The sequence below is a fragment of the Esox lucius genome, chromosome 19, assembly GCF_011004845.1.
Source record: "Esox lucius isolate fEsoLuc1 chromosome 19, fEsoLuc1.pri, whole genome shotgun sequence".
Lineage (NCBI taxonomy): Eukaryota > Metazoa > Chordata > Actinopteri > Esociformes > Esocidae > Esox > Esox lucius.
Genome location: NC_047587.1, coordinates 15222985 through 15250748, shown reverse-complemented (window position 1 = coordinate 15250748; position 27764 = coordinate 15222985). Strand labels below are relative to the sequence as shown.

Sequence of the window (27764 nt, the reverse complement as noted above, 5' to 3'; positions counted from 1 at the left end):
CAAACGCTTGGTGATAAAAGCTAGATGTAGAGTGATGTCGATTATAATATTGTCTGAAATATTTTACATAACTAAATATATATTTGGTATAACTGCTGCCGCAATGGAGCGGAAGTAATCAGGAATGGCCACTTGGGGGGGATCTAGATCTGATGACCCTCGGTTGTCTGATAACTGATCTGAGCGTGACGAACCTATACAAAAGAAAATTACGTTTTAGAGTTCTCTTCCAGACGACAGTCGTTGATATAATGCCGTTTTAGGAACGTAGTATCTTAAAACATTTGCAGAACACGAGAATTATTCAACATTGTTTTAGGGAAATTAAGTTAAATGTTTCATCCATGATGGTACTGATTACTGTACATATCAAAATAAATACAGGAAATATGAACAAAACGCTACTCTGTTAATAGAATAAATAAGCACTCGATCTAGTCTGACAAAAAAAAATATGTAATTGGAATAAAAAAAATAAACATTTAGCAGCTCGGTTCAGATTTGAACCCAGCCCTGTCATTCATGTACCCCTGGCCATGCATCCACAGTAAGTGCAAGAATGATCGTCCTAGTATTGCAAAAGATAAGGACAAAGGACACATGTTGAACCAGGTGTGAACTGGGCTCATAGACAGACGCAGAGAAAAGGGTATGAACAGAAAAGATCAATGGGCCTGGTGCAGAGATCAATGTCACTGGTGTTGAGTGTGTTTAGAGTGTACTGGGAGTGGCGGTCCAGCGATGATCAACTCCACAGAGACACAGAGAGTGTCGGGCGTCTGTCACTTCTGACAGCACGTTGGCACGCGGGTACATGGTAACTGAATCCAGTATAACCATGAGCCAACACTTTGCTCTGAAACATGGGATATTCAAGGAGTTCCTGGCAGAATTTCTGGGGACTTTTGTCTTGGTTGTAAGTACTTTTCCTCTTCCTATTATGAACAAAACGTAACAAGACGGTTGACTGTGTAGCTCATTTTGTGGAGCTGTGTTCTTCTGTTGACAGATGTTGATGGTACGAATCTAGCAGCAGTCAGTATAAGTTTCTTCCTATTATGAATGGCATCTAATGTAAAAAATTTTCCTTGTTGGGAAATGAAGCAAGGTTTTACCCGCTTAAATTCAATCAGAAAATACATTTTAAAATTCATGAAGAAGAGTGTTTATTTGGCTTGAGACCTTTTCTAGCTCATGCAAATGTTTTTCATCTGAAATTCTTCAGTGTTGAATCAACACAGTTTTAAAAGTAGCACTAGCATGTTATATGATTGGTTTAGTTTAACACTGCTTAGTGCTGACACTGATTAGCACTTAGCAGTGTTTTTAGGAATTGACACCTTTAGTTATCAAATAACATAATATTGTATTTGTCACATGAGGAATTAGGGCAAAACAACTCATAATGACCAATATTGTTATTAAACCATTAAAAATAACATAGTCACACACCCACACTGGTTGATAAACCAAACCTGTTTCCATGTGGAGTTTTTTCCAAGATATTCTTCAGACATTTTGATGCTTTATTTGACAGGTAAGTGGAGAAAGATATAGGATAGACTTAAAACAATGCATTGGAAGGGATTTGAACCCATACTGCAGTAGGAGATGTGCAATGGAGGCAGCAGACCACCCAAGGCCATACAATGTAATTCTTTAAGAGGTAATTTAATACCTGAATCCACACTAAAAATGTTACACTGAATAAAAACAACAACACCAGATAACACTGCCCAATTTGCTGTGTGAGTTTAAATTCTAATTCTTACAAGAAAATCTGCCAATAGTATTTGAATAAATGGGATTAAGTTGGGGTATCCTGAGTGGTTAGATCATCTGACCATCAACCGGAAGGCTGCTAAATCGAATCACATTGAGACAAACTCTGTCTTCATCTCCCCATCCATCTCACTCAGCTGTTTGGCGTCGGGTCCGTTGCTCAGACAGTCCTGAGTCGAAACGCCATGGGGGAGACTTTGACCATCCACATAGGTTTCTCCGTGGGACTGATGATGGCTGTGTTCGTGGCCGGAGGAGTGTCAGGTATGCCTAACTATGAAGTCGCATTTTAAAAACACATGACAAATGAATGTCACAAAATATGTATAATTTTTTTAAATGCCTGTCCGGTAGCAAGACTTGTCCATGACTAGACCCGAGATGAATGTTGCAGAAGACTTGTGACTACTTATGCTTCCACAGTGGAAACATGAGCTCAGACAAGACATGGCTGAATGAGGGGCAGGCAGTAACAATACAGGACAGCATTCAGATATAGACAATAACTGATTGAGAATGGATTGTTGTCCTGTGATTACGCGAACGTACGTGAACTATTTGATGGATGGTGTGTTGTGTTAATTGGATTTTGCTGCAATCAATTCCTCTTAAAATTGGATACGGGAATTCAGTTCAGTCAATAAAGGATGCCATCTCTATTACAATAGTGTAGTCAAATAATGTGATAAAATCTTATTACATATGTGCTTTAACAGCAACATGCATAATTTAATTAAATTCCATCTGTATTCAGAACTGTCTTCAATATCAGCCCTCTACATTTGTTACGTCCTTATGTTTTCCCATTTGAAGAGGTTCCACAAAATAATGTCACTTTTCTGTCAGAACTTCTCCCATGACATTAGATGAGTCCCACCACATTACAGTTACATAATGCCAAAAATAGCTAATTCTATCCAGAATCTTTGGGATGTCCCTACCAAGAACTCCAAACTCTAACCCTCACTCCTACCTTTATCCAATGCCTTCACCTAAACCATTTTAAACCATACCTTAACGGTTAAATGTCATCTTCCGAGAGGGTCAGTTGTCACATCCTAAGGATCCAGTTACAGGCTTTGCCATTCCAGGGAGGCAAAGTGTACAGAGAGGGAAACGTTTTTGATAGAGGAATACATTTCCTGGTATTTAGTAACCAGTAGCTACAGATAATCCCCAGTTTGCACCTTGTCAACAGACATGTGTCACCCTATGCTCTAGACTGAGGCCACGCCTGCTTCAATCCAGAGCCAATAAATCTGAACCGCCGATTGATTCTCACCCCCAGCTCAGTTGGAGTGTCAGCCCAGCCAGGTCATTCGTAACTGCGGGCAGTGAACGTCCTCTCGACATTGATCTCATGCTGTGGCCTTTCCTCAATGAGGCTGATTCCAGGCAGCACTGATGAACTGTCAGGCTGACAGAAGACTTGCTCAGGTCTGACATCACTTGACCTAATTCGGTCAGACAATGTTGAGGCCATTTTTCGTTGACTTGGGTCCATCTTAAATAGATAGTTAAAGTCTGAATGAGACCTGTGATGAATATGACAATATATATTTTTTATCCACTCTTCCAATCAAAACACAGGGTCCATTGACCTTTAATACAGGTTAGGAGGGGAGGAATTAGGACTGGAAGCATAACAGGAAAATATATTTAGATTAATAACCTGTCTCTCTCTCTTCCCTCCCAAGGACCTATGTCAACCCTGCTGGATTAATAACCTGTCTCTCTCTTCTCTCCCAGTGACCCATGTCAAACCTGCTGGATGTTAACCTGTCTCACTCTTCACTCTCAGGGGCCCATGTCAATCCTACTGCATCCCTAACATGTCTTTCTCTCTCTCCTCCCAGGGGCCCATGTCAACCTTTCAGTATCCATAACCTGTCTCTCCCCTCCCAGGGGCCCATGTCAACCCTGGGGGATCCATAACCTGTTCATTCTCTCTTCCCTCCCAGGTGCCCATGTCAATCCTGCTGTCTCCTTGGCAATGACGGTCCTGGGAAAACTCAAGTTCTATAAGTTCCCTATCTATGTCATCGCTCAGTTCCTTGGGGCCTTCGCTGGAGCCGCTGCAGTCTTTGGCTTGTACTATGGTGAGTAGAATGGTAGTCTCTGCATTCAGTAATTTACATGGAATGGAGCTGGAATGTGGAATGATCCCATGCACAGAAAGAGAGAGGTCTTCTCATTGTTACGCTGCCGAAGGTGATTGTTTAATTAAATGTACTGTTTATACAATCAACATATCTGTAGTCTGCTACCACCACTATGATCAGTGGCTCTAGAGCTGTAGATGACCAAATGCAGATCACAGTGTTCTGACAGATTGGTGTTTTAATGCCTTGGGGCATATTGTAACACATCAGCCCACCGAGTTAACTGCTATTCCCTCTATTTTATGTCATTTGTAATGAACCGTTATTTGCTCTGTTTGTTGGCTTAAGAATATAATACATTTAAATTACTAGTGTTTTTTAATGGAAATCCATGATTTCGCTGACACAAAGCCCAACCTAACCTCAAAGAACTAAGTACTTTGTAATCTGAATCAGGAATAATTTTTGTTTTGTTTTTATACCGCCGAAATTGTTTTCCTGCCTTAGACGCTTTCATGGACTTCACCAATGGGATTCTATCGGTGACTGGAATCAACGCCACTGGACACATCTTCGCCTCTTATCCTGTCAGGTCCTTGACCCTCCTAGGAGGCTTTGTTGACCAGGTGGGACGTGTGTGTCTGTTTTGAGTCCCAGTCTGATACATGTTCTGGTACCCGTTTTGGTTGCCATTACGTTTTGTGTTTTGGGGTGGAGGCTCCTCAATAATACCTTTGAGATAATATTGTAGGAGAGGAACAGGCGCTCAACCACTAGATCTGAGCTATTTGGTCTCCTGCCCAGACCTGGTCCATTTCCTACCTGGTCCTGACCATCCCAATAGGCCTCACTGGTCAAAGGTATGTTCAGGGAGGGATGAAAGTCCAATAAGAAAAATGTTCAAGCTGCAAAACGTTTCCAATCAGGCATGTCTGTACTGAACATGACCCTGGTAGACCAGGTGGACAACTCCCCTGCACTAGTTAGCAGTGCTTTGTCCCAACTAGTCATTAAACCATTCATTCCCAGTTCTCTGGGGAATGTTACTAATGCATATTGATTGTCCTACATTCCTAAAAAACACATCCTCTTGGTAATTGTGTTTTCGGGGTTAATTACCCTTTTCTGATGGTCACACCAGACAAAACAATATAGGGCTATCTGGTTTGTCCCCATAGGGCAAATGCACCTGGGTGCCCTGCATATTTGGGTACCCTGCATGTTTGGGTGCGTTGCATGTCTCGACCCCGATCTCTCCCTGCTCTGTCACACCTGATTCAAATGATCAGCTCATTATCAAGGCTTCATGAGCTACATCAGGTATGTTAGGGCAGGGAGAGATCTAAAACATGCAGGGCAGGGGGGTGTCCAGGAGCGTGGGTGAGAAAAACCGCCATAGGGAAACCTGTTCTTAATAGAACCCACTTGGTATGGTTCTAAAAAATACAAGACTGGTATAGGGAAACATATTACATGAAAACGTTATTTAAAGAACACAATGTAAAGGGTTCTACCTGGAACTCATGGTTTAAAGGCCCCATCTGACCTGCATGTCACATTATACTGACTTACAAAGTGATTCCTATTGAAAACAAACCAAAGGATATCCAACAAGTAGAATTATTAATTCACAACTATCTGCATTCTGAATGACTATACAACGATCATCCATAAAACTATGACCACCTGCCTAAAATTGTGTAGGTCCCCCTTTTTGCCGCCAAAACAGCCCTGACCAGTCGAGGCATGGACTCCACTAGACCTCTGAAGGTGTGCTGTGGTATCTGGCTCCAAGACGTTAGCAGCAGATCTTTTAAATCCTGTAAGTAGCGAGGTGGAGACTCCATGGATCGGACTTGTCTGTCCAGCACATCCCACAGATGCTTAATTGGATTGAGATCTGGGGAATTTGGAGGCCAAGTCAACACCTTGAACTCATTGATGTGTTCCTCAAACCATTCCAGAACCATTTTGCTTTGTGGCAGGGCACATTATCCTTCTGAAAGAGGCCAATGCCATCAGGGAATACCGTTGCCATGAAAGGTGCACATCATCTGCAACAATGCTCAGGTAGGTGGTACGTGTCAAAGTAACATCCACATGAATGGCAGGACCCAAGTTTTCCCAACAGAACATTGGCCAAAGCATCACACTGCCTCCGCCGGCTTGCCTCCTTCCCATAGTGCATCCTGGTCCCGTGTGTTCTCCAGGTAAGCGACGCACACATTCTTTTACACGTGATGTAAAAGAAAATGTGATTCATCAGACCAGGCCACCTTCTTCCATTGCTCTGTGGTCCAGTTCTGATGCTCATGTGCCCATTGTATGCGTTTTCGGCTGTGACAGGGGTCAGCATCGGCACCTTGACTGGTCTGCGGTTACGCGACCTCATCCGGAACAAACTGCGATGCACTGTGTGTTCTGACACCTTTTTATCAGTACCAGCATTAACCTTTTCAACAACTTTTTGCTCCTCATGTGCATCAATGAGCCTTGGCCGCCCATGACCCTGTCGCTGGTTCACCGCTTTTCCTTCCTTGGACCAGTTTTGATAGGTACTGACCACTGCAGACTGGGAACACCCCACAAGGCCTGCAGTTTTGGAGAGGCTGCAACCCAGTCATCTAGCCATCACAATTTGGCCCTCGCTCAGATCCTTACCCTTTTTCCTGCTTCTAACACATCAACTTTGAGGGCAGAATGTTCACTTGCTGCCTAATTTATCCCACCCACTGACAGGTGCCATGATAAGGAGATTATCAGTGTTAGTCACTCCTGTCGGTGGTCATTGTGTTATGGCTGAAGGTTACATACTGGATCTGCAAAATGCAAACTGTTAGAACAGTATTCACATGTAAAGAAACACCATTGGAATCCTTTTTTCTAAGTGTGCACGAACTGAAGGATTGTAGACAACAAACCTCTGTGGTCAGTTAGGGTCGTTTTGCAGCCTGTTCCAACAAGAATCTATAAAAAGAAAGTTTTCACAAAAAACATAAATAACAACATTTCAAAGACATTCTTTTGTTTGCTGCTGCAATATGCAAACGAACGATGTTACCGAGCGTCCCTATATTTACATTACTTTCCAACTGGGTTGTACTGAATGGAAATGGACCCTGTTATAATCAGTTATAGTATAATTGCCTCTAAATCCTCTGACTGTAGGTGGTGGGTACTGGAATGTTAGTGCTGTGTATCCTGGCCATCATCGACGGGGAGAACATCGGTGCCCCAAGAGGCATGGAGCCCCTGTGCATCGGCCTGATCGTCATGGCGATCGGAGTGTCCATGGGGCTGAACTCCGGGTACCCTCTCAACCCGGCCAGGGACCTGGGGCCTCGGCTCTTCACCGCTGTGGCCGGCTGGGGCTGGGAAGTGTTCAGGTAACTTGTGTGTGGTCAAGTAACTCATACAGATGTGTTCAGATAGCCCGTGGACTTGTTAAGGGAAATAATCCATACCAGTGTCTCACAAGCGCCTCAAGTCGAACCGCCCCAAGGCGGTGCCGATAATTTGATGTATTCCTAAATGATCATGCACGCCTAATTCATTAGATAAACTGATGACTATCTGAATCAGATAATTTTTTGATGGTCTTTTATTGAAAGAGTGCTACAAACAAGGCAGTCGTGTGCTGATTAATGCATTGCATAACTGGTCATGGTTAACAGTGGCATGATGGGTAATCAATGTTTGCTGTATACTGTATGTCTGCAGTCAGTCACAAGTTAATCTCAGTCAACTGGGAAGTCTTGGTCCGATGCGCAATTAGGATGTTCTAGGAGTTGAGGTCAGAACAGTGCTCAATGACCTCTCTTAAAATGATGGGTCCAAACTACCTCTCCCCTTCTGAAATTCCAAAGATGATGACACCTCCAAATAACAGCTTTATCCAAGGCACTGGAACTCTGAACATCTCAATTAAAAAAACTCAGAGGGCAGAATTTGTAATTTTGTTTCAGAGAGGCCTGGAGGTTTTATTTTGATCTGTGTGTGTGTGTATATCCCTGCAGCACATCAGACTACTGGTGGTGGATCCCAGTGGCAGGGCCCATGGTAGGAGGGCTGGTCGGCGCCCTGGTCTACTTCCTTTTTATTGAAATGCATCACAAACAGCCCGAGAAACCATGCGAAGAAGAGGAGGAAGAGGATGATGAAGATTTGGAGGAAGACAGCAGTCTCAAAGACAAATATGAGATGATCACCATGAGCTAGAGAGCTTCATTCATGTTCAAGGACTATAAAAGAAAATGTCTCAATCCAAGTTACTGTGAAGTCAATCAGGAGAGTAATGTTGTATGGACACACACACACACACACACACACACAGAAAGATAAAGGACAGGCCTGCTTTCCCAGCATGCAACGGTGATGCCCTGTGGTCGAAAATAAAGGGTGTTAGCCTCTTATTACATCATAGCCTATAGTGACCAGATGTATGTCGCATACGATCGCAGATTACAGCGCAAGTTAACTCCAGGCCGCTGCTGAAGTGTTTGAAGTGCTCCAGCAATAGTCAAAGCACATGAAGAAGAACTGTAGAATGGATTATAACGTAGAGGTAGCATTCAGGTTTATCCAGCAGCCTGGAAAAAGGTTAAGGTTCAGAAGGGTTAGCTGAGAATCATTTACTATGCGTGGCAGTCTGCTGGAACACTGGACAAGACCACTGGTCATTTTATACATGAAACTCCACCCCTATTGGGACACAAACACCACTTTCACTTCCATGTAAACTATTTCTGTTAAACAACCACTTCATGCCAACGATTAACACAAGCCCAGTTTTATGATCATTATGATAATGTTTATGTTGTGATTGCAAGAGCAGTGATAGCTTAGATCTTTAGAGATTGATCCTGACCCACCTATGTTCTGCCAGTTGACAGACCAGTGCCATGTTTTTCCAGCCAGGTGTCCCATATGGGACAGTTAAATGTTTTGTCACCATCCATATTTATTATTGTTGTCGTTTACTTTTTGTCCTTTGTTCGGTTTTTCTTTTGTACTGTTGCTATGTAAATAGTTTCCAAACTACTTCAATGTGTCAAAGATATTCCTGTTTGTGTTAATTGGATACATAATAAAACATTTACTAATGCGTTTTGTATTTTTAAATACATGTCTTTTTGCCAAATCTGTATAGTGGAACAACAATGTATAAGACAGAAACTACAAGCTAAACACAAAGTTTGCCAGGGTTCTTGCTGCCATCAACTTCTCAACAGGGACTGTCACAGCTGTTCTTCAGTGAATTTAAGGGATATCTTTTGGTTTAATGACTGCCTCCAAAGTACATGCAGAAAATACAGGATAGTCATAAATCATAGATACATGCAGTCATCTGTTAGGGGATGGATCCCTTTGTGACAGACAGACTACAGGTTTAAGCTGAGGATCATTTGCACTGCTGCTGCAGCTAAAACCCTTGCCCATCTCCATCACCACCTCTACATTGGCACAGCTCTCTCCAACCTCAGCCGTCCACGTGGGCCATGACAGCCTGCCAGATGACAAACCGCAGTGAGAGTTGGGCTCCAGAGCCAACGGAGAGCTCTGGGGAAAGGCCTAAATCAGAACACACAAGCCACAGCAGGCTCCACTCTCCTTCCAGAGGGCAGTGAGGAGCAACAGGTGGCCCAGCAGGAGATCCAAGCCCAGCGAAGAACCTAGGAGTTTAGGTGGGGGGCGGGGGCTCTGGGGAAAAATGTCCCACTGCGGAGTACCTACGGAAGACCAGGCAGCATTACAGGCAGTACCGGGCACACCGACGACATAATAGGGCATGCCTCCAAGCGGCAGGAGGAATGACGGTTCAGACACAGCCAGAGGCCCATTCCAGGAAAAGACCTCCAAGAGATCAGCTGTGGAGCTTCAACGAGGCTGCCTCCAGGACAGTGGAGAGCTAGTGTCAACAGTGCCGGTCGACAGGCAGCAAATGATCCGTGTCTTAATATTCTTGTCAGGATTTTCAGTACTTTTTTTATGTCCTGTAAATATTGATCAGCTGTATTATTTGTCTAATCCTGTAAACATTGAACAGTATTTGCATTCTTTGTTTGTTGACCACTTCGGCTGTTCGTTCTTCTCCAGGGTGCGCTTCCAATCTGCTTTCCAGACTCATTAGTTCAGTGCAATACGGACAGCCGAGCGCTGGCTCTCGGAACAGCCGAAGGCCCGTCCCCAAACTGACATCCTGCTTCGGGTTAGTTTACGGAACCTGCCCAACAGATGTGGCACTGCTGGAGGTAGTGTGATCCACCAGCACCACCATCACCCCCACCACAGCAACCGTCCCGAGGATCAGTATTGATAATCCATGTCACACCACGTGTCATGACATGAAGCCGCTGGGGGATTTCCGTGAAAACACCGTATGGACAGTAGCACGTGGTTGACGTCACAAGGTGTTGTTTAATTAAGTGTACTGTGATACAATCACCAGATGAGCAGAAATGCCTTTGGTAGAATATGAATATCTAAGAGATCGACGTGAGATAAAAATAAGTAAAGCATGTTATTTAGCCAGCTAGCTCCCAATGACAATAACAAGCCATATAATTGAGAAAGAACTGCAATCACACTAAAAGGTCCACAGTCCATTCTAAAATGGGGGACTCAAATTTCAACATCGACAGTAGATCAGCTGATTAATGCTAGAAAAAAATAATGTAAATCCTGGGTCCAGTTAATTTTGAACGAGTCTTTTAATTAATGCATTTCAAGTACTCCAAAAAATTACATCTCTTTGCACAATACATTTTTGATATTTTTTTTGTAAAAATGTTCAAAGTGAACAAAAATGTTTGATACTGTATAAAACACAGTGAACATTAAAATCAGACAGTAGTTTTTACTTTTTAATCATGTAATCGTGTTCTTTCGGCCTACATAATTTCACTTACAACATTTTCAACTCAATTTTGGACAATTCAGTGCACGTTGTATATCTAAAAACTTTTTTACCATGAAGACGAAATTAAAAAATAAAAAGGAAATTTACAGGGATAACTTCTCCTGCGGCTTCTCTAAACCAAAACATGCCACAGGGTAATAGACAGAACAAAACAAAAATTAGTTTTGTCAATCACATCGAGTTGTTTTTACCATTTTGATGGAGAAAAGTTGAAAACCTTTTAAATTCAATTTCAACTAGCACATATAGAACACACATAACTTAGGAACGGGAGGTTGGTAACACTATTTGTAGAGTACCCAAATAAGGACTTCGTAAACACAATGAGCAGTTTATAAGCATTTCATCGTCTCACAAATCCTCATTATGAAATGTTAAGTACGGATTTTAAATGTGATGAAAAAAGTTAATGTTTCTACGAAGGGGAGGTTTTGCCAAATATGAAATTCTCTGAATAGTTCGTTCCTGGAATTATAATACAAAAAATGGGCTGGGGAAATGTAACAGACGTATCAAAATTCTTACATATATCTCAGAATAAAACTCAATTCTCCAAGTTCTGTACAAGCTCATAAGGAAACCGGTCTGGGCTGGTGTACTGTGTGCTAGCCGGTAAGATGGTTTTATTCTACTTCTCTTCTACGGAAAAGCTTCACGCTTTGTTAAGTCTCCCGGTTACTCAGCAGGGATTCAAAGTGAGACAGAGATGCGCCATATCCCATACCGTATCCCTTGAACCGAACCATGGCATACCGGGGCCAAACCACGCCGTACCAGTCTGGTACTAGCCAGGTTACACCGATGCCACTGTTGCCAGAGTTGAAAATGACAATATCAGCGCCAAAGTAGAACAGCTGGCATGAATGGGATGGATACTTGAAAGATCCCCATAAATCAGACGTGGGTTGGGAGAGCGTTGAATCCGTTTCCACAATCTACCACTAAACAGTTTCAAATCAAAAAAAATCTACAGGCTTTGTAGTATAACGGTTGGGGGTTAAACACTCGAGCTAAAACACCCCCTCAACTACTACGATTTCAGTCTCGACGTCTCCCCCCGAAGACGACGCTTCTAGCCTGGCTACCGAACGGTTTGCCCTCTGGTCAACTATAGTCAAATAACTATCCAGCATGACAGTCACTGCAGCAGTCGAACAGACGGCACAGACAGATCGGGTACCAGGCCATGAGTGCTCAGTTCACCTGTTCAAAATAACACATGGCTTTTCAGGACCTTCGTGGTGGCTCCTCCGAGACACAAGCTACGAACACAGAAATAAGACTCGTTTGTGAATGAGCAACCGACAAGTACAAAGAATCGTTTGTGAATGAACGACAAGTACAAAGAGAAGTATGGCACAACCTCGTTCAAGGGGACCAATGTAAGGGCCTACAGAGATGCTCTATCTCAGCAGGGCCTGAGGGGTCGCTGCGTGGGAGGGTCACGTTCATCAGGGTGTGCAATTTAAATAAGAAACGTGCAAACATCTTGCAAAAGGTAACAAAAAGAGGGGGGAGGGGGGGTTCAGTCATAATTTTTTTTTACATTAAGAGCCTAATGAACGTGACCCGAGGGCACTTGCGCCCATGAGAACAGGAAGGGGGACCGAACTGTTCAGTTTGTTTCTGAACATTGGTCTAGTGTCAGTCAAATCAGACAGTCTGAAGGTGTCGCCGCCGTGGAATCACTCCTCACCGCTCCATTGGTGAAACAACAGAACTAATCAACTGCGGTGGTTGTGATCGACGGCGACAAACGGCAAAGACCAAATCGGCCAATCAACTCCAGTCACATAAAAGGAAAAGAAAAACTGCATGCTCATATCAAGTGTGTCCCAACTTGTTTTTTGTGCATCCATATTGGATTGGGTTTTTCCGTTCATAATCCAGACTTTTGTAAAACAAGCAGTGAAACTTCGATACACTGAAGTATGTGTTTGTCCTTAATGGCAACATAATCCCTTCATAGTGCACTCCTAGTGACTAGGGGCCATAGCACTTCATAGGGAATACGGTGGCATTTAGGACACATCCGACGTCTAGCCAGCCTTCATTTATGCCGTAAAATACTTAAAATTATCATCAACTTAGTGGTTATATCTATTAATTCTTCTGCATCAGAACATGTTAAGAGAAAAGGAAAATGGGACAGCAAAAAGAAAGAGTGCAAAAACTAAACCAAGGAACATATCCCCCTCTTCCTTCGCCTCTTGATGGTTCCATTATGACTAAGACGAAGAATTTGTTAGCAAAAACACCAGATGAAGAGGACGATGACCAGAGATCTTGAACGTCACAAATGGCCAAAGACAGGTGAGAAGTAGTATGATGAGGTGGTGACTACTGGTGACCTACTGGCCTTTGACATCTGACCTCTAGCAACCGGAAACGGCAACCTCATCACCATGCCATTGACAGTTCCCTTCATAGGATTCCACTGCAGTAAGAGGTCCATCTTCAGCGTCCAGTACACAGAACTCACCAAGATACCTTCACGTGTGTGTGTGTGTGTGTGTGTGTTTGAGTCCTGAGAGTTCAGTACTAACCAAAAAAGTAGAAGAATTATACAGAAATGTACAGTAGAAGAAATAGTTTAGTTCCCCCCCCCACTCATTATGTTACACTGAGATCTGTACAGACACATGCAGAGAACAGGTGGCCAAGTCTGCACGGAGAAAAGTGACAAGCCTTTTGTCTTTCATCTTTGAAACATTGTGTGGTAATCACAAGTGCAGCAGAACCCCTCACTCCGAGCCTTCTTCTCACTTTTACCTCACGGTTTACACGGCTGACAAAACATTTCAGCCAGCCAGGAGCCACTCAGGAGGAGGGAGTTTGCAAATTGAAAGAAAGAACCGTTAATAGAAGGTGAGGTACTATAGCTACACGTGACAAATCCTTTCCATTCTTCCACTCCTTGGCACTCCGTTGAAGGAAAACAGTAAATACACGGCGAGGGGGGAGGACACCAGACCGGACAACCCACTGCACAGCACTGGAAATGGCCAATGGTCACTTTCACTCCACCGAAAGAAAATGGCCAATGGTCGATTCCACTTCACTCAAAGACAAAATGGCCGATTCCACTTCACTGAAATACAAAATGGCCGATGATCGATTCCACTCCATGGAAAGACAAAATGGCCGATGGTCAATTCCACTTCACTCAAAGACGAAATGGCTGATGGTCAATTACACTCCCACAGACAGAGTGAGCAAAAAGGAAAAAGGATGTGGACTGAAGAAGTCAGCAGGCTCTGTGGGGGTCACTGGAGGGGGTCGGTTTTTCTCTCCACTTTCCCAAGTTCATCCATCGGTTTGTAGAGTTAGACTTGCACGATGATGGTGAGTAACTGGTTTAGGCTGTTCTTTGGATGGAGTGAAGTGTTTCATCTCACTGTCAGGTTGTAAACCAGTGGGATTTGAACCCGCGTCCTCCCAAGTAGCAACTTAACGCCTTAACCCATTCACCAAAAGGAAATTATATAGTGTGTAAAAACTAACATGAGATTTTCTTTTTGATTTCCTTTGATCCGTTCCCCCAAAAAAGAAAAAAGTAGGAAATCCTACTAATGTAATGGTCAAGGCGTTAGATTCCTGCCCTGGAGACAGCGGGTTCAAATCCCACAAACAGGTTCAAGTCCGAATCCCACCAGTTTCGTAGATAGGCACAAGGAGTGTCCGAGGCGTGGAGCAGCGGTCCCGGCCCCCGGCGCGCCTCAGCGTCTCATCTGGCCCATCTGATAGTTCTCCCTGGACTGGCCCGCGCCACGGTGGTGCCTCTGGGGCTGCGGCTGGGCTTGGCGTGACGCCGCTGGTTGCTGCCGCTGGCCCCCGGAGACAGGGTGATGCTGGCCGTGACCTCCGTGGTGGGACTGGGCCACCTGGGCGTCCCGGGCCTCGCGGGCGTGCTGCTGGGCCCGCCTCCTCTTCAACGTGCCTGGTGGGTGGGGGGAAGGCAATCAGCTGTCTGAGGCACCACATCAAGGTGGAACCGGCATCATTTGGAGCAGGGGTCGGGACTCACCTGGAAGTGGTTTGGGAGGTGGTAGTTTGGGGTTGCTGGAGGGGGTGTGGACACTGCAGATCTTAATGAAACCGGCCATCAGCATGATGAGAGCAATGCCCATCAACAACACCGCCCACCAGTGGGCCTGCGAGGAGACAAGGAGACACTGCTCACAAACTTCAAACCACCCACAACATAAAGTATTGTAAAACTGGCTGCTGCTTCATTTGTGAAGTTAAGATATTTTTTTAAATAGTACCTTACACTAACTAACTTCACTTCATGCATTTCCAATGAATCCCACCAAGCCTTCACAGTGTTACATCCACGGCTTTACAGGGACATCTAGTGGTCAGTTAACGCCCCCATAAAAACATTTCAGACGGGGTCGGGCTCAAATCCGTTCACATTTTCAGTCATTTCAAGATCAATTCAAATTTCTGTATAAGCCTACCCAGGCCAGGGCAGCAGTGAGAACGCAGGGAAACCGGCAAACACCACGAGAGGGATGCCACCAAACTTACCACTATCCACTCTGCGATGTTCTCGTAGAGCTCGGGGTTGAAGATGGCCTTCTTCAGTCGGGCCAGGGGCCCGTCAGCATCCACCAGCCGACACTTCATGAACACGTCACAGTAGCCCTTGAAGTCGTTGCAGGGAGACCCCGCGGGCAGCGTGGTCACCTTCTTGTTGAAGAAGCGGGCCAGCTTCTCAGAGCCGGTGCTGCTGCAGGTGTTGGGGTTCACTGGAGGACAGGTACAACCGGAGGTTACGACAACCGCTAACGCCTTAACCCTCATAACGGCACTGGCTTAACCATAATGCCATTCACCGCACAGAGAATGTCAAAGCACATAAACAGAAATCAGGCGTTGTTTCTGACAGATTCACATCATTACTTCAAACACGTTGCATATTTAAATATAGTGAGGAGGACTGACGTCCCAATTCGACCACCAGGGGTCGTTCCATGTCTGTCCCGTTCAGGCCATCCCTACGCGGACGCCAGGAGGTGCTGCAGAGCGGGTCACGCCCAGGTTTCGCGCGGGCACAACGACTCACTCTTGTCGCTGCAGCACACGTGGCACAGCTCGTCGGCCTCGTCCTTGCCCTCCATGCTGGCACAGGTGCACACCTCCAGACCGTACTTCTCACAGATGGACCCGGAGCAACCCTGGGGGAAGGAGCGTCACGTCGTCAGCCAATCAGAGCCGCGTCACAATATCGAAACGGCAAAACCAGCGCTACCGGCGCTTGGCAGGGAGAACAAGAGCAACAGTGTTTTTCAGAGGACGTGGGATTTGAACCGGCAGCCCCGGGAGCAGCCTTACCCCGTTGAGGCAGACTTGCGTCTCTCCGTGGCAGGCGGTGAAGTTGGCCTTTGGTTCGGAGGTGGGGCACTGGGCCGTGCCCCCGTTACACATGCCCTGGTGAGCACACTCCGACTCCTCGCGACACTTCTCATTTCGACCTTTGTAAGAGCACTCGGAGGTACAGCAGGGACCCTGGCTGGGACTGGGGGGGTCGGGGGGTCAGAAGAGGTTAAGTGACGTGCCCGCATTTCAATCCATGTCCATTTTTATAATTTCATCTTTTTCAGATTTGTAAAGTGTGAGGGAAGTTCGTTCTCAGTGCAAGTTCCTTTTTCTCGTGCAACACCACTCTCAATCAATCAAATGTATTTATGAAGCCCTTTTTACATCAGCAGTTGTCACAAAGTGCTTTTACAAAAACACCTGGCCTTAAACCCCGAGGAGCAAACAACAGTAGTGTTGAACTCTGACAGATTACTTCAGCCACGGCGGAATGCCCTCATTATAAAGTAATTTTAGCAGTTAATAAATCAATGTTTGAACTGCCAAAAGTATAATATGCACCCATTGTGTCTTGAAGAATTTAACTGGTGCAAAATAAAAATGCCTCATAACTTTACTCACAATGATGTACCCAGTATGCAGTACCACCCAAAATAAATCAGATGCTTTATGATACTGTAAATAAACACTTTAGAGTGTGAAAATATGTTTAAACCCAGTGGCATTTCAACAACATAGGCTGGCCGCTTTTTTGTGATTTAAACTTCAGTGGATCTTTAAACGGACTGTAACCCTGAACGCTTCATTATGGTTTAACTACCGAGTGGCTCTTAAAATGGTCTGTCTTACCTGCACACTTTATTGGGCTTCAGTTTACACTTCTTGTTGTCAGGCTGGTTGGCGTCATAGCAACACTGGTCTCTACACTGGTCGCTGTATCCGCAGTCGCACTCCTCCCCCGGCTCCACCAGGCCGTTGCCACAGATGGGCTGGCCCGACTCTGAGGTGGGCGGAGACAGAACACACCTCAACGAATGACATTCAAACAAACGTTGTGGTGCAGCAGAGGTCCATCATTTGGTTATACCGGGCACGACACCTCCAGAGACCAAATGCAGAAATCAGTACGTTTCTTTTTTACAGAATGAGCAAGGTGAGGAAGAGTAGCAGCAGACAACCTAGTGATCAGACAGACAAAAACCCTGCGACCGAAATACGGGGCCGGCTGTCGTAGCTTTCAGCAAGTCACCTAACCTTTAACACTCCTGTAAGTCACTCTGGCAAAGGGCATCTGACAATGACAGAGGGGCCAAACATGAGACCTTTCAAAGAAATGTCAAAGGCCTAATAAGCATCAGCCTGAAACTACAGACTAAACCCTACATCACTGACTGCAGTAGAACACAAAAACCACATCTAATGAATAGGTTGAAACGGTACCAACGAAGCAGTTTCCTCTCTTCTTCTCCAGGACCTGGCTGATGTTCCTGACGCTGCACACAGAGAACTTGTTGTTGTTCAGCTTGTCCCCAGACGTGGCGCGGGCATACATGATGTAGTTGCCCTTCTCCTTCTTATCCTGGGCCTTCGACTCCCCAGGCGTACACTCAGACCCCGAGTCATGCTGCCGACATAAACACACACACAGACACACACGGGTTGGAATGCACTTGATGTGCTGTGTGGATGATTCATTTAGATCAGATTGTTGTCAAATTTGCATTTTAAAACGTTTTCTTCGCTATCAAAGTCCACCTGGCAGCTCTCTGATGCCAGGCCCCCCTGTTAAGAACCACTGCTCTAGGTGACACGAAGAGCGAAAACCAGCAACATGCCACCCAGACTGGCAAAGTTAACTCAACCTCACTTCTACAACAGGGTTGAACGTTGACTAGAGCAGGCAGACTGTCAGAATTAGATAGCCAACTCACCGGCGACCCAAAATTGTGTCCCACTTCATGCGCAAAGGTGATGTGTGAGACTTTTGGGGGAACATGGGAGGCGTAGTTCTGAACTGTGATAATGCCTGTGTTCAGGGACTTCTTTTTTCCATCAGAGTAAAGCTTGGTCTTTTCACAGATTCCACCAGAACTCCCTAGGAGCAGAGAGGAAAAAGACATACAGAACACAAGAGTTAAACAAGACAATCATCTCATGATCACTTCTAAAAACCCTTCACACCCTTCAATAAATAAAATGCATATGTTAGCAGTTGAAAGGGAACAGTCTACATTTACTGTAGTTTCCACTGTTGTGGAATACTGTGGATCCATTAACTAACAAGATGGGATGAGCCACATAGGATGAGAAATTCATGTGAGAGTTAGAAGTCATGTAAATCACTTTACCGGACAGCCTTGTGCTCTAATGTCATGCAGATCACGTTACTGGATAATCTTGTGCTCTGATGTCATGTAGATCACGTTACTGGACAACCTTGTGCTCTGATGTCATGTAGATCATGTTACTGGATAACCTTGTGTTATGATGTCATGTAGATCACGTTACTGGATAACCTTGTGTTCTGATGTCATGTAGATCACGTTAATGGATAACCTTGTGCTCTGATGTCATGTAGATCACGTTACTGGATAACCTTGTGTTCTGATGTCATGTAGATCACGTTACTGGATAACCTTGTGCTCTGATGTCATGTAGATCATGTTACTGGTCAGCCCTGCGATACAATTTTGCCTGTTATCACGGTCCAAAGCAGCCATTTTCAGCCTGAATACAGGTCAGAGTCTAAGGCGTTACTGGTACAATATGCCTTGTGTGTTTACCTGCAGGAGCTCCGACCCAGGCCAGGCCTAGCACCCCATCGTCAAAGTCCCTGTCGGTGAAGACGTAGGCCAGGCAGTAGTCGTCGTGGTTCTGCTCCGAGTTGAGCTCCAGGAACTTCTCCACCCCGATGTTAGCAAATCGGAACGGGTTGGACCGGTCCCGCTCATCTAAGGTGGTGTTGATCTGGAACAGGAAGACGGACAACACGTTTAAAAAGACAACAGGAAGTGACATCACAGAGAGAACATGGTCCAGTGGAGGTATGAATATGAAGCTTCGGGTTGTTATTTCCACTCTGCACAGGGACAGGAAGCCCAGGGATAGGACAGTGGACATTCTGACCATTTCCTCAATGAAATGTCTGAGGTCAATACAGATTCCTCCCTAAAAGAAGAATATACCTCAAAAAGAGTGGATACATTTTTAACATTGATATTTTTTCTATTGTGAAAACAGGGGCAATAGGGGAACATTTTAATAGAGGGGAGGAAGTGGTCAAACGTCATTAGGAAGTGGTCACAGGAAATAAAACAGGAAGCTGTCAAAAGGGTTTTGGCCCAAAGGATGAGAAACAAAGCGAGGACTCAGGAGGCAGAGGGACAGTTAAGACCACAGCACTAAGCAACGGTCCGGGGACGGACTCACCCGTATCCGCTTCACCATGAAGCTGATGTTTCGGATGCCCATGAAGTCCGTCCCCTGGTAGATGGCGTCGATGGCCTTGACATGGCTGGAGATCTGGAAGAGACACATTGGTGTGTCGGAAAGTATCGCGACGCAAAGTTCAGAACAAGACCTGTGTAACTCCATCCCAGGCAAAAACTCCGACCCCAGGACGTGTCCGCCCGTTGGTTTGTTCGTGCCCTCCGGTGCACGTGTGTGGGGTCCTGTACCTGTGCAATGACGGCCTCTCGGGTCTTGTAGTGCTTGTAGAACAAGTGGTCCGTCTGAATGAAGAGCTGGCAGGTGTTCCTTTCTATCTGGGCCATCCTCTTCTTCCTCAGCAGCACTGGATCACTGGACTCCTTCTCAGGGTGAAACTCCTGCGCGGAGTGGAGAAGGCGGGAAAGGAGGTCGGTGTGTCTGTCAATTATTCTTCGCCCTGTTTTTATTTTGCACCTTCCTAATCTCACGATGCCCGCTTATAAGAATAATAAGATAAGAAGCCACATTGCACTGGCCAAAAACCCCAGTTCAGCTCGCCCCTGAACGACCACATTCAGTCCAGGCATGAGGCAAGGCAGCCTTGTCCTCTCACAAATGCTTTCAGTAACTCAACTCAAAAATAGTGCAGTGCAATGATTCAATCCATAATGAAAATATATAGTGAAAATACAGGCCGCCCAAAAACAAAAACTTAAGCAAATACTGTGGCCTTTTGCCATCATCAGTGCTATCAAATGTAGTATCCCTTTCAGTGTGGATAAAATCATTATTTTGGGACTTCCTGCCTCTTTTTGCTATTCCCTTAATAGCAGTTGCTTCTACCGTACATGGAACATATTAAGCCCTCCAAATGTTTTGTTTAATATCTAGTTGAAGTTCTGTGTGGACATTAGTTAGTATGCTTCCGCCTGGAGTTTCAGTTAGAACAACTTGACCAGTATGGTTGTTTCAAGTCAGTAACGCCCAGAGCACCCAGAACCCCTACCAGCAAACAATCAACTGAAAACCTCCAGAGTCATTCCTGCCACTTGGGACAGACGTGTTAAAATGCACTATAAATGATGCACATTGGTCAATTCTAGGCATACAAATACCACATTTGTAATACATTTTAAACAAGGCCTGGTTATTTAAAACAAGGCCACAAACATATTCAATTGTGAATCACTGACTATTACTCCCAAACATCAGCATGTCCATTAACAGGGAAGGATCAGGGCAGGCTTCAGTGCCATGACACAGTGCCTATCCTGGAACTCGATATCCAATAAAACACATTCTCACAACATCCATCCATTTATAACATTTAAAAATATTTATCTTCTCTAAAAAAAACTCCAATTGGGCATTGTGGATTTCTTTTTTTCTCACAAACAATAAAAATACAAATAATTTTTGGTCTGCATTTAAGGGTAGGTGTAAATTCAAAAGGGAGGTTAGGCCTGTGATTAGGTTTTAATCCAAAGCATTTAAACAGTCAGGTTTATTACTTTGGAGCCCCGCCTCCCTTTGGAGCCCCGCCTCCCTTTGGAGCCCCGCCTCCCTTTGGAGCCACGCCATAAAACAGCAATTCAACGCCTTGGGAAGGTGCAGAGCTTGAATCTCCTTGGGTGCAGTGTGTTGTTAACTCACCTGCTTTGGTTCCTCTACGGCCGAAGCCTGGTACTTCTTCATCCTCTCAAACACAGAGTGGTCGGCACAGCCCCCCTCTGGGCCGTACTTGTGGGGGTAATCTGGATCAGAGGAATACACCAAAGACAGCAGTTTAGATGACCACAATTGCGGTTAGGGTCAACCCTAACTCACGTTTGTGTTAGTTAACCAGTTAACATACGGCACAGAACAGCAGCACTGTTGCCTTATTGAGCTGTGCAGCCAGAGAAAATTGCACCTCTCCCCAGGGGACCCCGCTGAGACCGGTGCTCAACCCAGGGGACCCCGCTGAGACCGGTACTCAACCCAGGGACCCACTGCCTTCATTTAACTGTGGCGCTGATCCAGGGCAAAGAAAATAAATAATAAAAATCACTGCAGGCACAACAGAATAACTGGGAAACATGAAAAATGTATTTCTGCAGAGATGTACTTTTGAGTCAGCTTCTTGTACTTGAGAGGATCACAAGAGCCGTCTCAGCGGTTTAGGAAAGGGAAGACAAGATGGGGGCCTTGGAGTTGTTAAGAGTATTTTAGTTATAGCAGCGGTGTAGCGTAGCACTGGCAGCTCACTGCCTGTACAGGGGAGAGATGTAGCGTAGCACAGAAACGTAAAGACTCTGGACAGAGGCCACCCGTAAAGACTCTGGACAGAGGCCACCCGTAAAGACTCTGGACAGAGGGCACCCGTAAAGACTCTGGACAGAGGCCACCCGTAAAGACTGATATCTTGTGTATACTAATATTTAATTTTCATTCTTTATCCAGAGGAAACCCCTTCTAAAAAGACAGCAGAGCTAAGTTTTCACATTTTTCTATGTAGACATTCTCCCCAGATCCCCGAATGTGAGAGACCTCTTCTTTGATCGATTCCCCAATGGCAACACATTATGGAAACCCTGCTGTCATAGATGCAAACCCGGCTCTAGCCAGTTCCCAGAGATGCAAACCCTGCTGCTATAGATAGAAACCTTCTCCGCCCAGTTCCCATAGATAAAACTAGAAAATAGCCACATTCACTGGAACAACAAAACATGTTTGTATAGTGAGACAAAACACACTTCAGGACAGACACACATCTCCCGCACAAACAAAGTACTTACGGATGTCATCCTCATGGTAGATGACAGAGTGGAAGGGAACATCCTTGTCCTGCAGGTACCTCTCCGCAGGTTCTACATAGAACGTCCCCTGGCGGGTCTGGATGAAGCCTTCAAACTTCCCGTCCACCACTGACCCATGGCTCATCGTACCCTTCTCACCTGGGGGGATGGGGGGGGGGTCAGGGGGTGTTAGATATGTCTTTTTCTCAAGCCACCCAGAGTTGTAGCAGTTTTGTAGGTTACTATAAGTTCACTGGCTTCTGTACACCAGACCTGCATAGATGCCACACAAACCCCGCCCACCTAACCACAAGCACCAAAATGGCTGTCGACCTCACCATATATCTCCCCAGTGTAGATGTGGGAAGTGTCATAGGTAACCTCCTGTCCTCCCATGTCCACCTTTAGGTCCTCGGCGAACAGTGTGGTGTCTCTCTTCATCCGCAGACTGAAGTGCCTGAGAGGCCGAAACGTGGACATTTAGCGCAGTGGGCAAACACATCCGCTCGTCAGGCTAGCTCAGGATCGTTTTAAATGTCAACTAAAGGCCCAGTAAGGACCTTACTCCAATGAATGAAGACAACACAACCAATTAGTATATATAAAGAGAATTTTGTCAATAAAAGGAGCAGATGTACATAGGCCTCTTAACACTGATCCATGGCTTTGCGTTCGTGGACAGCAACAAACCTAAATAGTCACTGGGAAACACGTTTTTGAAACATGTTGTTCTCAGAACGACTTGTTTGTCAGTTTGTTAGTGCTCATTACAATGCAGCCAATGTAGGGCAAAATGAATGCGGAGGCCAGCGTCGCTGCGTCTGAACGTCGCAGCGAGAGTCATCCTCTCCCAGTCACACGCCGTTTCAATGACTCATGATTCTATGGCTCTCAAATCCCCTTCTCTCCTGTCTGTATTATTCCATGAATAAGTGGCACTGCCTTTGCGCCAGGGAGTATGTCAGAACTGTAGGATTATAAACCACAGAACCGTGGCGTTCAAGCCTGGCCCCCCAAGCCGGTTCCACTCCAACCCCCCCCCCCCCCCCATTGATACCACCTAATCGGGGATTCAGCCTTCTGTCCTATCTCAGCATTAGATTAGACTCAACTTCATTGTCATTGAACAGCACAAGTACAGTACAGCGAAATGCAGTAATTAATTGCATTCACCTAGTGTCCCAGGTCTAAATAAGCCCCCCATTAGAGGGATGCAATGAAGAAATAGTGGCTTTCAGGGCCAGATTTGAATATCACTCCCATAGAAATATATTGTATAGCATGTATATTCTATGGTCCAGAGCTGCGAGGTATTGACAATACTTATTGTGATAACTGCCTGAATTAACGCGATAAAGATGAATAGGATTATAAGTTGAGAACAGTCACATGCATAAGCATACTTTCATGCATCAGCATACTAATTTGAGTATTAATTTAAAAAAAAAATCTCTCTCTTTTAAATCACCCATTCTAGCAAACAATTCAGTATTCACAACTAGGTAGCCCGTTACTAAGGGCGATGAAAATTAATAAGACCAGCTGAATGTCAGCAGTAAGTGGTTGGTCACCTGGTTACAGAAATATAGTTTTATAAAAAACTATGGATAGAACTAGGTCTGCAGTATATCTCAGGACTCTGAGGAGAAAGAAATGCAAATGAAAGAGTCAAGCAGGCGGATCAGAGATACGGCATCGCTCAGCTGAACAGAAAACACTTTTTTTCTCCCTGTGTTTCTTTTTTTCTTTAAGCTCCGACCATTCAATTGAGTAAGCTTTTTTTCTCTCCAATGTCAACAAGAAAATGAGGACATTTCAAAAACAGTGAGGGTTTCCTGCATTTTAAACAACATCTCTCTCACACACACACACACACACACACACACACACACACACACACACGCACTAAATAATTGAAGGAAATTCATTATGTTCTGTACACTGGCTCAAAGACCAAAAAGAAAAGGAGCCAATTTTGAGTTGGGCAAGAACTTGACTTCCCCAATAAACACACAAAGACACGCACCAAGCACATGAAACACAGAAAGACCTGCGTCATGCCAGTGACATCATGCCCCTCTGAAACAAACACGGGCCTGGTCCCAGATTCGTTTGTGTGGACCTGCCGACCAGGATGGCCTGATAGCTATCTGAACACACTGCTTCTCAGAGCAGCTGCAGACATCCTGCTTTCCTTCTGCCACAGGATTGTTTCCACAGCCCCCCTATTCTCTCCTCTCGCTGTTCGGCAGCCACCTCTGAGCCTGGGAGCCAAAGGAGTACCGGGCCCGGGCCACCGGCAGGATAACAGAGGCCCGCTTCATGTCCCAAATGGCACCCTATTCACTATATAGTTCATTACCCCCTGTTGAACAATAGGCAGTACACTAGAAGGGGAATAGGGTGCCATTTGGGACCAAGGCCTCTCCGTGGTCTCTGCCAAGCGAGCAGCCAGATGGTCTTGACTGGGTCCCTAGCTCAGCCATGGGAGAGAAATTAGCAGAACCCCTCTCACAAAAGCCTGTCAAGGCTCATTTAAAGCTACAGGATATTAATAATTAGGCTATGTTCTCCGGACGAGATCAAGACGAGGCTGGTCAACCTTTATGAATTAATTAGAAAATGTTACTTGGTACAGTAGAGGACATCACATTCTTTTGCGGTTCTTCAGTTTATCGCACACACCCACACCCACACCCACACCCACACCCCCACCCCCACCCCCACCCCCACACCCACACCCACACCCACACCCACACCCACACCCACACCCACACCCACACACCCACACCCACACCCACACCCACACCCACACCCACACCCACACCCACACCCACACCCACACACACACACACAGTGTAGATTGCTGGGACACGTACCTTCCGTGTGCATGGAATTCTAGATGGAGGAACCTGTCCTGGTGGTTGACGGCCCTCTTGGCCCTCAGGTGCTTGTCATGAACCTCGTAAGTGTCATAGGACAGACCCTCATAGTGACGGATGTACTTATTCAGGGGGTTCCCATAATGGTAACCTTAAAAAGACAACAACATGGGTGCTCAGGCCATTAGAACAACATCGACACGGTTTTAACAAGTACAATGCTATCAGCAGTTCTCTTCCAGGCTATGCTGTATCAATAAATCAGATATTAATCCAGTGACCTACAGCCTAAAACATATTTATAAACCTTACGATGACCCTTGATATATCCAAGAGAATATCCAGTCTCACATTCCTAAACACAAGCCCGTAAAAAGAATTGAGAACGAGGCCACCTTTTGTGCGTAATTAAACAGGACTACTGACTTGTAATGACCATACTGTCGAGGTTCAGACCTCAAACATATTAACGAACAATGACAACAAAAAGCCAAACAGACACAAGAGTGAGATAATAGAAAAATTATCTATTACCATAGATACAAAGATCTTCCAATGTTCTCAATCAGACCTATAAATAACTCACCTGATCGCATACAAAGCTCCTTATGGATTATAATGACTTACTATCACTCAGACACAGGTTCAGATACTATTTGAGATACTTCTAAATACTTTATCTGTGCTTGACCAAAACGGCCTTGCAACAGTGGACAAAAGGAACAGTCCCAAAACTCAACCCCTCATTTGGCACCCTGGACACGTAGTAGCAGACATTCTGGCATGCCTGGGGTACTTTGCAAAATTTCCTAATAGTATTTAATCCCATGTCTGAAATCACAGGTGTTAAATCCAGAGCACTTTTGCAAAGCTACCTAGTATGCTATGCACCCTATGATGTCATATAGCTAGGTAGGCCAAATACTAGGGTACATAAGACAAGCCATATATATATCTGTTTCATGCAGGCTACATCTGCATAATGAAATATTAAACTCTGACCATTCAATTTTTCATTGAGGTTATAATAGCTTTTAGAGACTAAAGAAATCGCTTCACACTGAGTTGTTTTAGACCCCCCCCCCCCCAAAAAAAAATAAATAAATATAAAATGACCAATACGGATGGTGTTTGTTGGACTCCAATGGTGTATTGAACCATTTTATGATTAAGTCGACTTAGGAATACAGACTGCTTAGCTTTCGCCACAGTAACTGGCCCATATATTGAAAAGGAACCACGTAACACCAATCCCAGTCTGTAGATAACGACAATTACTTTGTCGTGTGATTAATGTATTGATGACATTTCTAACTGACACCAGGATGATGCAGTCTATCCATGATCATTTCAACAATTTACTTTCAGTACCATGCAGCGAACTGTCTGTAGATTCGGCTAGCTGTTGACAACGGATCACTGAAAATAAGGCATAAATAGGCGTTACTGTACTGCATTCACTCCATAAATACACTGTCTAATTTAATGCTATACATCGGACAGCTGAAGTTAGGGGGCCACTTAAATATTGTTCACACCTTTATAGTCCAAATAACACACTACTGTACCTAGACTGCTAGAAGTACTGCCATTGGGAAGACAGTAACTACATAAAGTACATAGATAAACTACGTTAGACAGCTAGCTGGAAAATACTTGCGTTTAGGCCTACTATGAGTAAAAACTACAAAAAGTCAACGCCAACAAGCTGGCCAATGAAGCAAGTTACTATATCTAGCTAGGTGTCCCTAAACGGATGCTAAAACAGCTAACTAGCATGCTAGTTTCAATGTTGACAAAAAGTGGGGCAGCCCTTCCTTACAAATGTATCGATTGACTTGGAGCAAAAAAAATTGAGGAAAGGACTAAACATTCTGCCAAATATAAGCGACCCATAAATAATGTCTCGTTGTTCGTTCGTGCCAAAAACACAAACGAATCTTCCATCTGATTCTTTCATAATAATGGCTTCTCACTCAGTGACCTAGCTAGCCGCCTTTTTAGCGTCAGTGAAATCGTGCATTAGGTTACAGTAATCACAGATACACAGAATTCGTTTTATTTATTTTTTTTACGTCAAAATAAAATACATCTACCACGATAGATAGCGACGTGTTTTGCAGTTCTCTGTCGAACTGGCAGATTCACAACAACCAGGCCTTGGTTCGCTACAAGCTGCATTAGCTATGCTAGCATTTTTGTCTGGCCAAGCAAATTAGCAATCCGCTGGAACGATATCTTCGCTACTCTCTACGCTTCGTGGATGTAGCCCCCGTAGCCACCCATTCGCTCTATAGCGTTAATAGACCCGCTCTCACTCACCTTGAGTATAATTTATAAAGTAGACAAAACAGATGAATTTGACGAGAATCATATCTGCTAGATCCATTGTTAGAGCATTGATACCGTGATCACTTTATTGTCCTATTTAGGCGCAGACCCCTGTCTGTTTATCGCAGCTTCCTCTCGTCTCCTCACCTCCCCCTCTCTCCCTCGCTCGCTCCCACGCCCTGACGTCAGACGCAAACCTAGGGATTTCACTACCTCC

At 44.9% G+C, this 27764-nt stretch overlaps 2 protein-coding genes across 2 annotated transcripts; one reads left to right on the top strand and one right to left on the bottom strand.

The window, feature by feature from the left end:
* Nucleotides 1-691: 691 nt before the first annotated feature.
* LOC105018352 (aquaporin-9) lies at nucleotides 692-9005 on the top strand. Its single transcript, XM_010883693.3, has 6 exons — nucleotides 692-916; nucleotides 1920-2046; nucleotides 3744-3881; nucleotides 4392-4510; nucleotides 7053-7270; nucleotides 7901-9005. Exons 1-6 carry the CDS (start codon nucleotides 815-817, stop codon nucleotides 8100-8102), a joined length of 906 nt encoding a protein of 301 aa, XP_010881995.1. The 5' UTR covers nucleotides 692-814; the 3' UTR covers nucleotides 8103-9005.
* A 1729-nt stretch (nucleotides 9006-10734) lies between these two features.
* Nucleotides 10735-27742, bottom strand: LOC105018354 (disintegrin and metalloproteinase domain-containing protein 10-like). The gene is made up of 16 exons (XM_010883695.5): nucleotides 27539-27742; nucleotides 25214-25367; nucleotides 22673-22791; nucleotides 22335-22493; nucleotides 21211-21311; nucleotides 19806-19955; nucleotides 19558-19650; nucleotides 18912-19095; nucleotides 18060-18223; nucleotides 17569-17752; nucleotides 16978-17128; nucleotides 16144-16327; nucleotides 15875-15986; nucleotides 15337-15557; nucleotides 14831-14957; nucleotides 10735-14743 (listed from the first exon to the last, which is right to left on the bottom strand). The coding sequence occupies exons 1-16, from the start codon at nucleotides 27603-27605 to the stop codon at nucleotides 14523-14525; spliced, it is 2391 nt and encodes a 796-aa protein (XP_010881997.1). The 5' UTR covers nucleotides 27606-27742; the 3' UTR covers nucleotides 10735-14522.
* Between the last annotated feature and the right edge of the window lie 22 nt (nucleotides 27743-27764).

Excerpts from the sequence above, each read along its gene's own strand:
- LOC105018352 (XM_010883693.3), top strand. The coding sequence starts at position 815 with ATGGTAACTGAATCCAGTATAACCATGAGCCAACACTTTGCTCTGAAA. Across the intron at positions 2,047-3,743 it reads CGTGGCCGGAGGAGTGTCAG|GTGCCCATGTCAATCCTGCT; the intron begins GTATGCCTAACT and ends CTTCCCTCCCAG. Across the intron at positions 3,882-4,391 it reads AGTCTTTGGCTTGTACTATG|ACGCTTTCATGGACTTCACC; the intron begins GTGAGTAGAATG and ends TTCCTGCCTTAG.
- LOC105018354 (XM_010883695.5), bottom strand. The coding sequence starts at position 27,605 with ATGGATCTAGCAGATATGATTCTCGTCAAATTCATCTGTTTTGTCTAC. Across the intron at positions 19,651-19,805 it reads GAGAGGCCGTCATTGCACAG|ATCTCCAGCCATGTCAAGGC; the intron begins GTACAGGACCCC and ends TGTCTCTTCCAG. Across the intron at positions 17,129-17,568 it reads GAGAGGAAACTGCTTCGTTG|AGTCGGGCCAGCCCATCTGT; the intron begins GTACCGTTTCAA and ends CGCCCACCTCAG.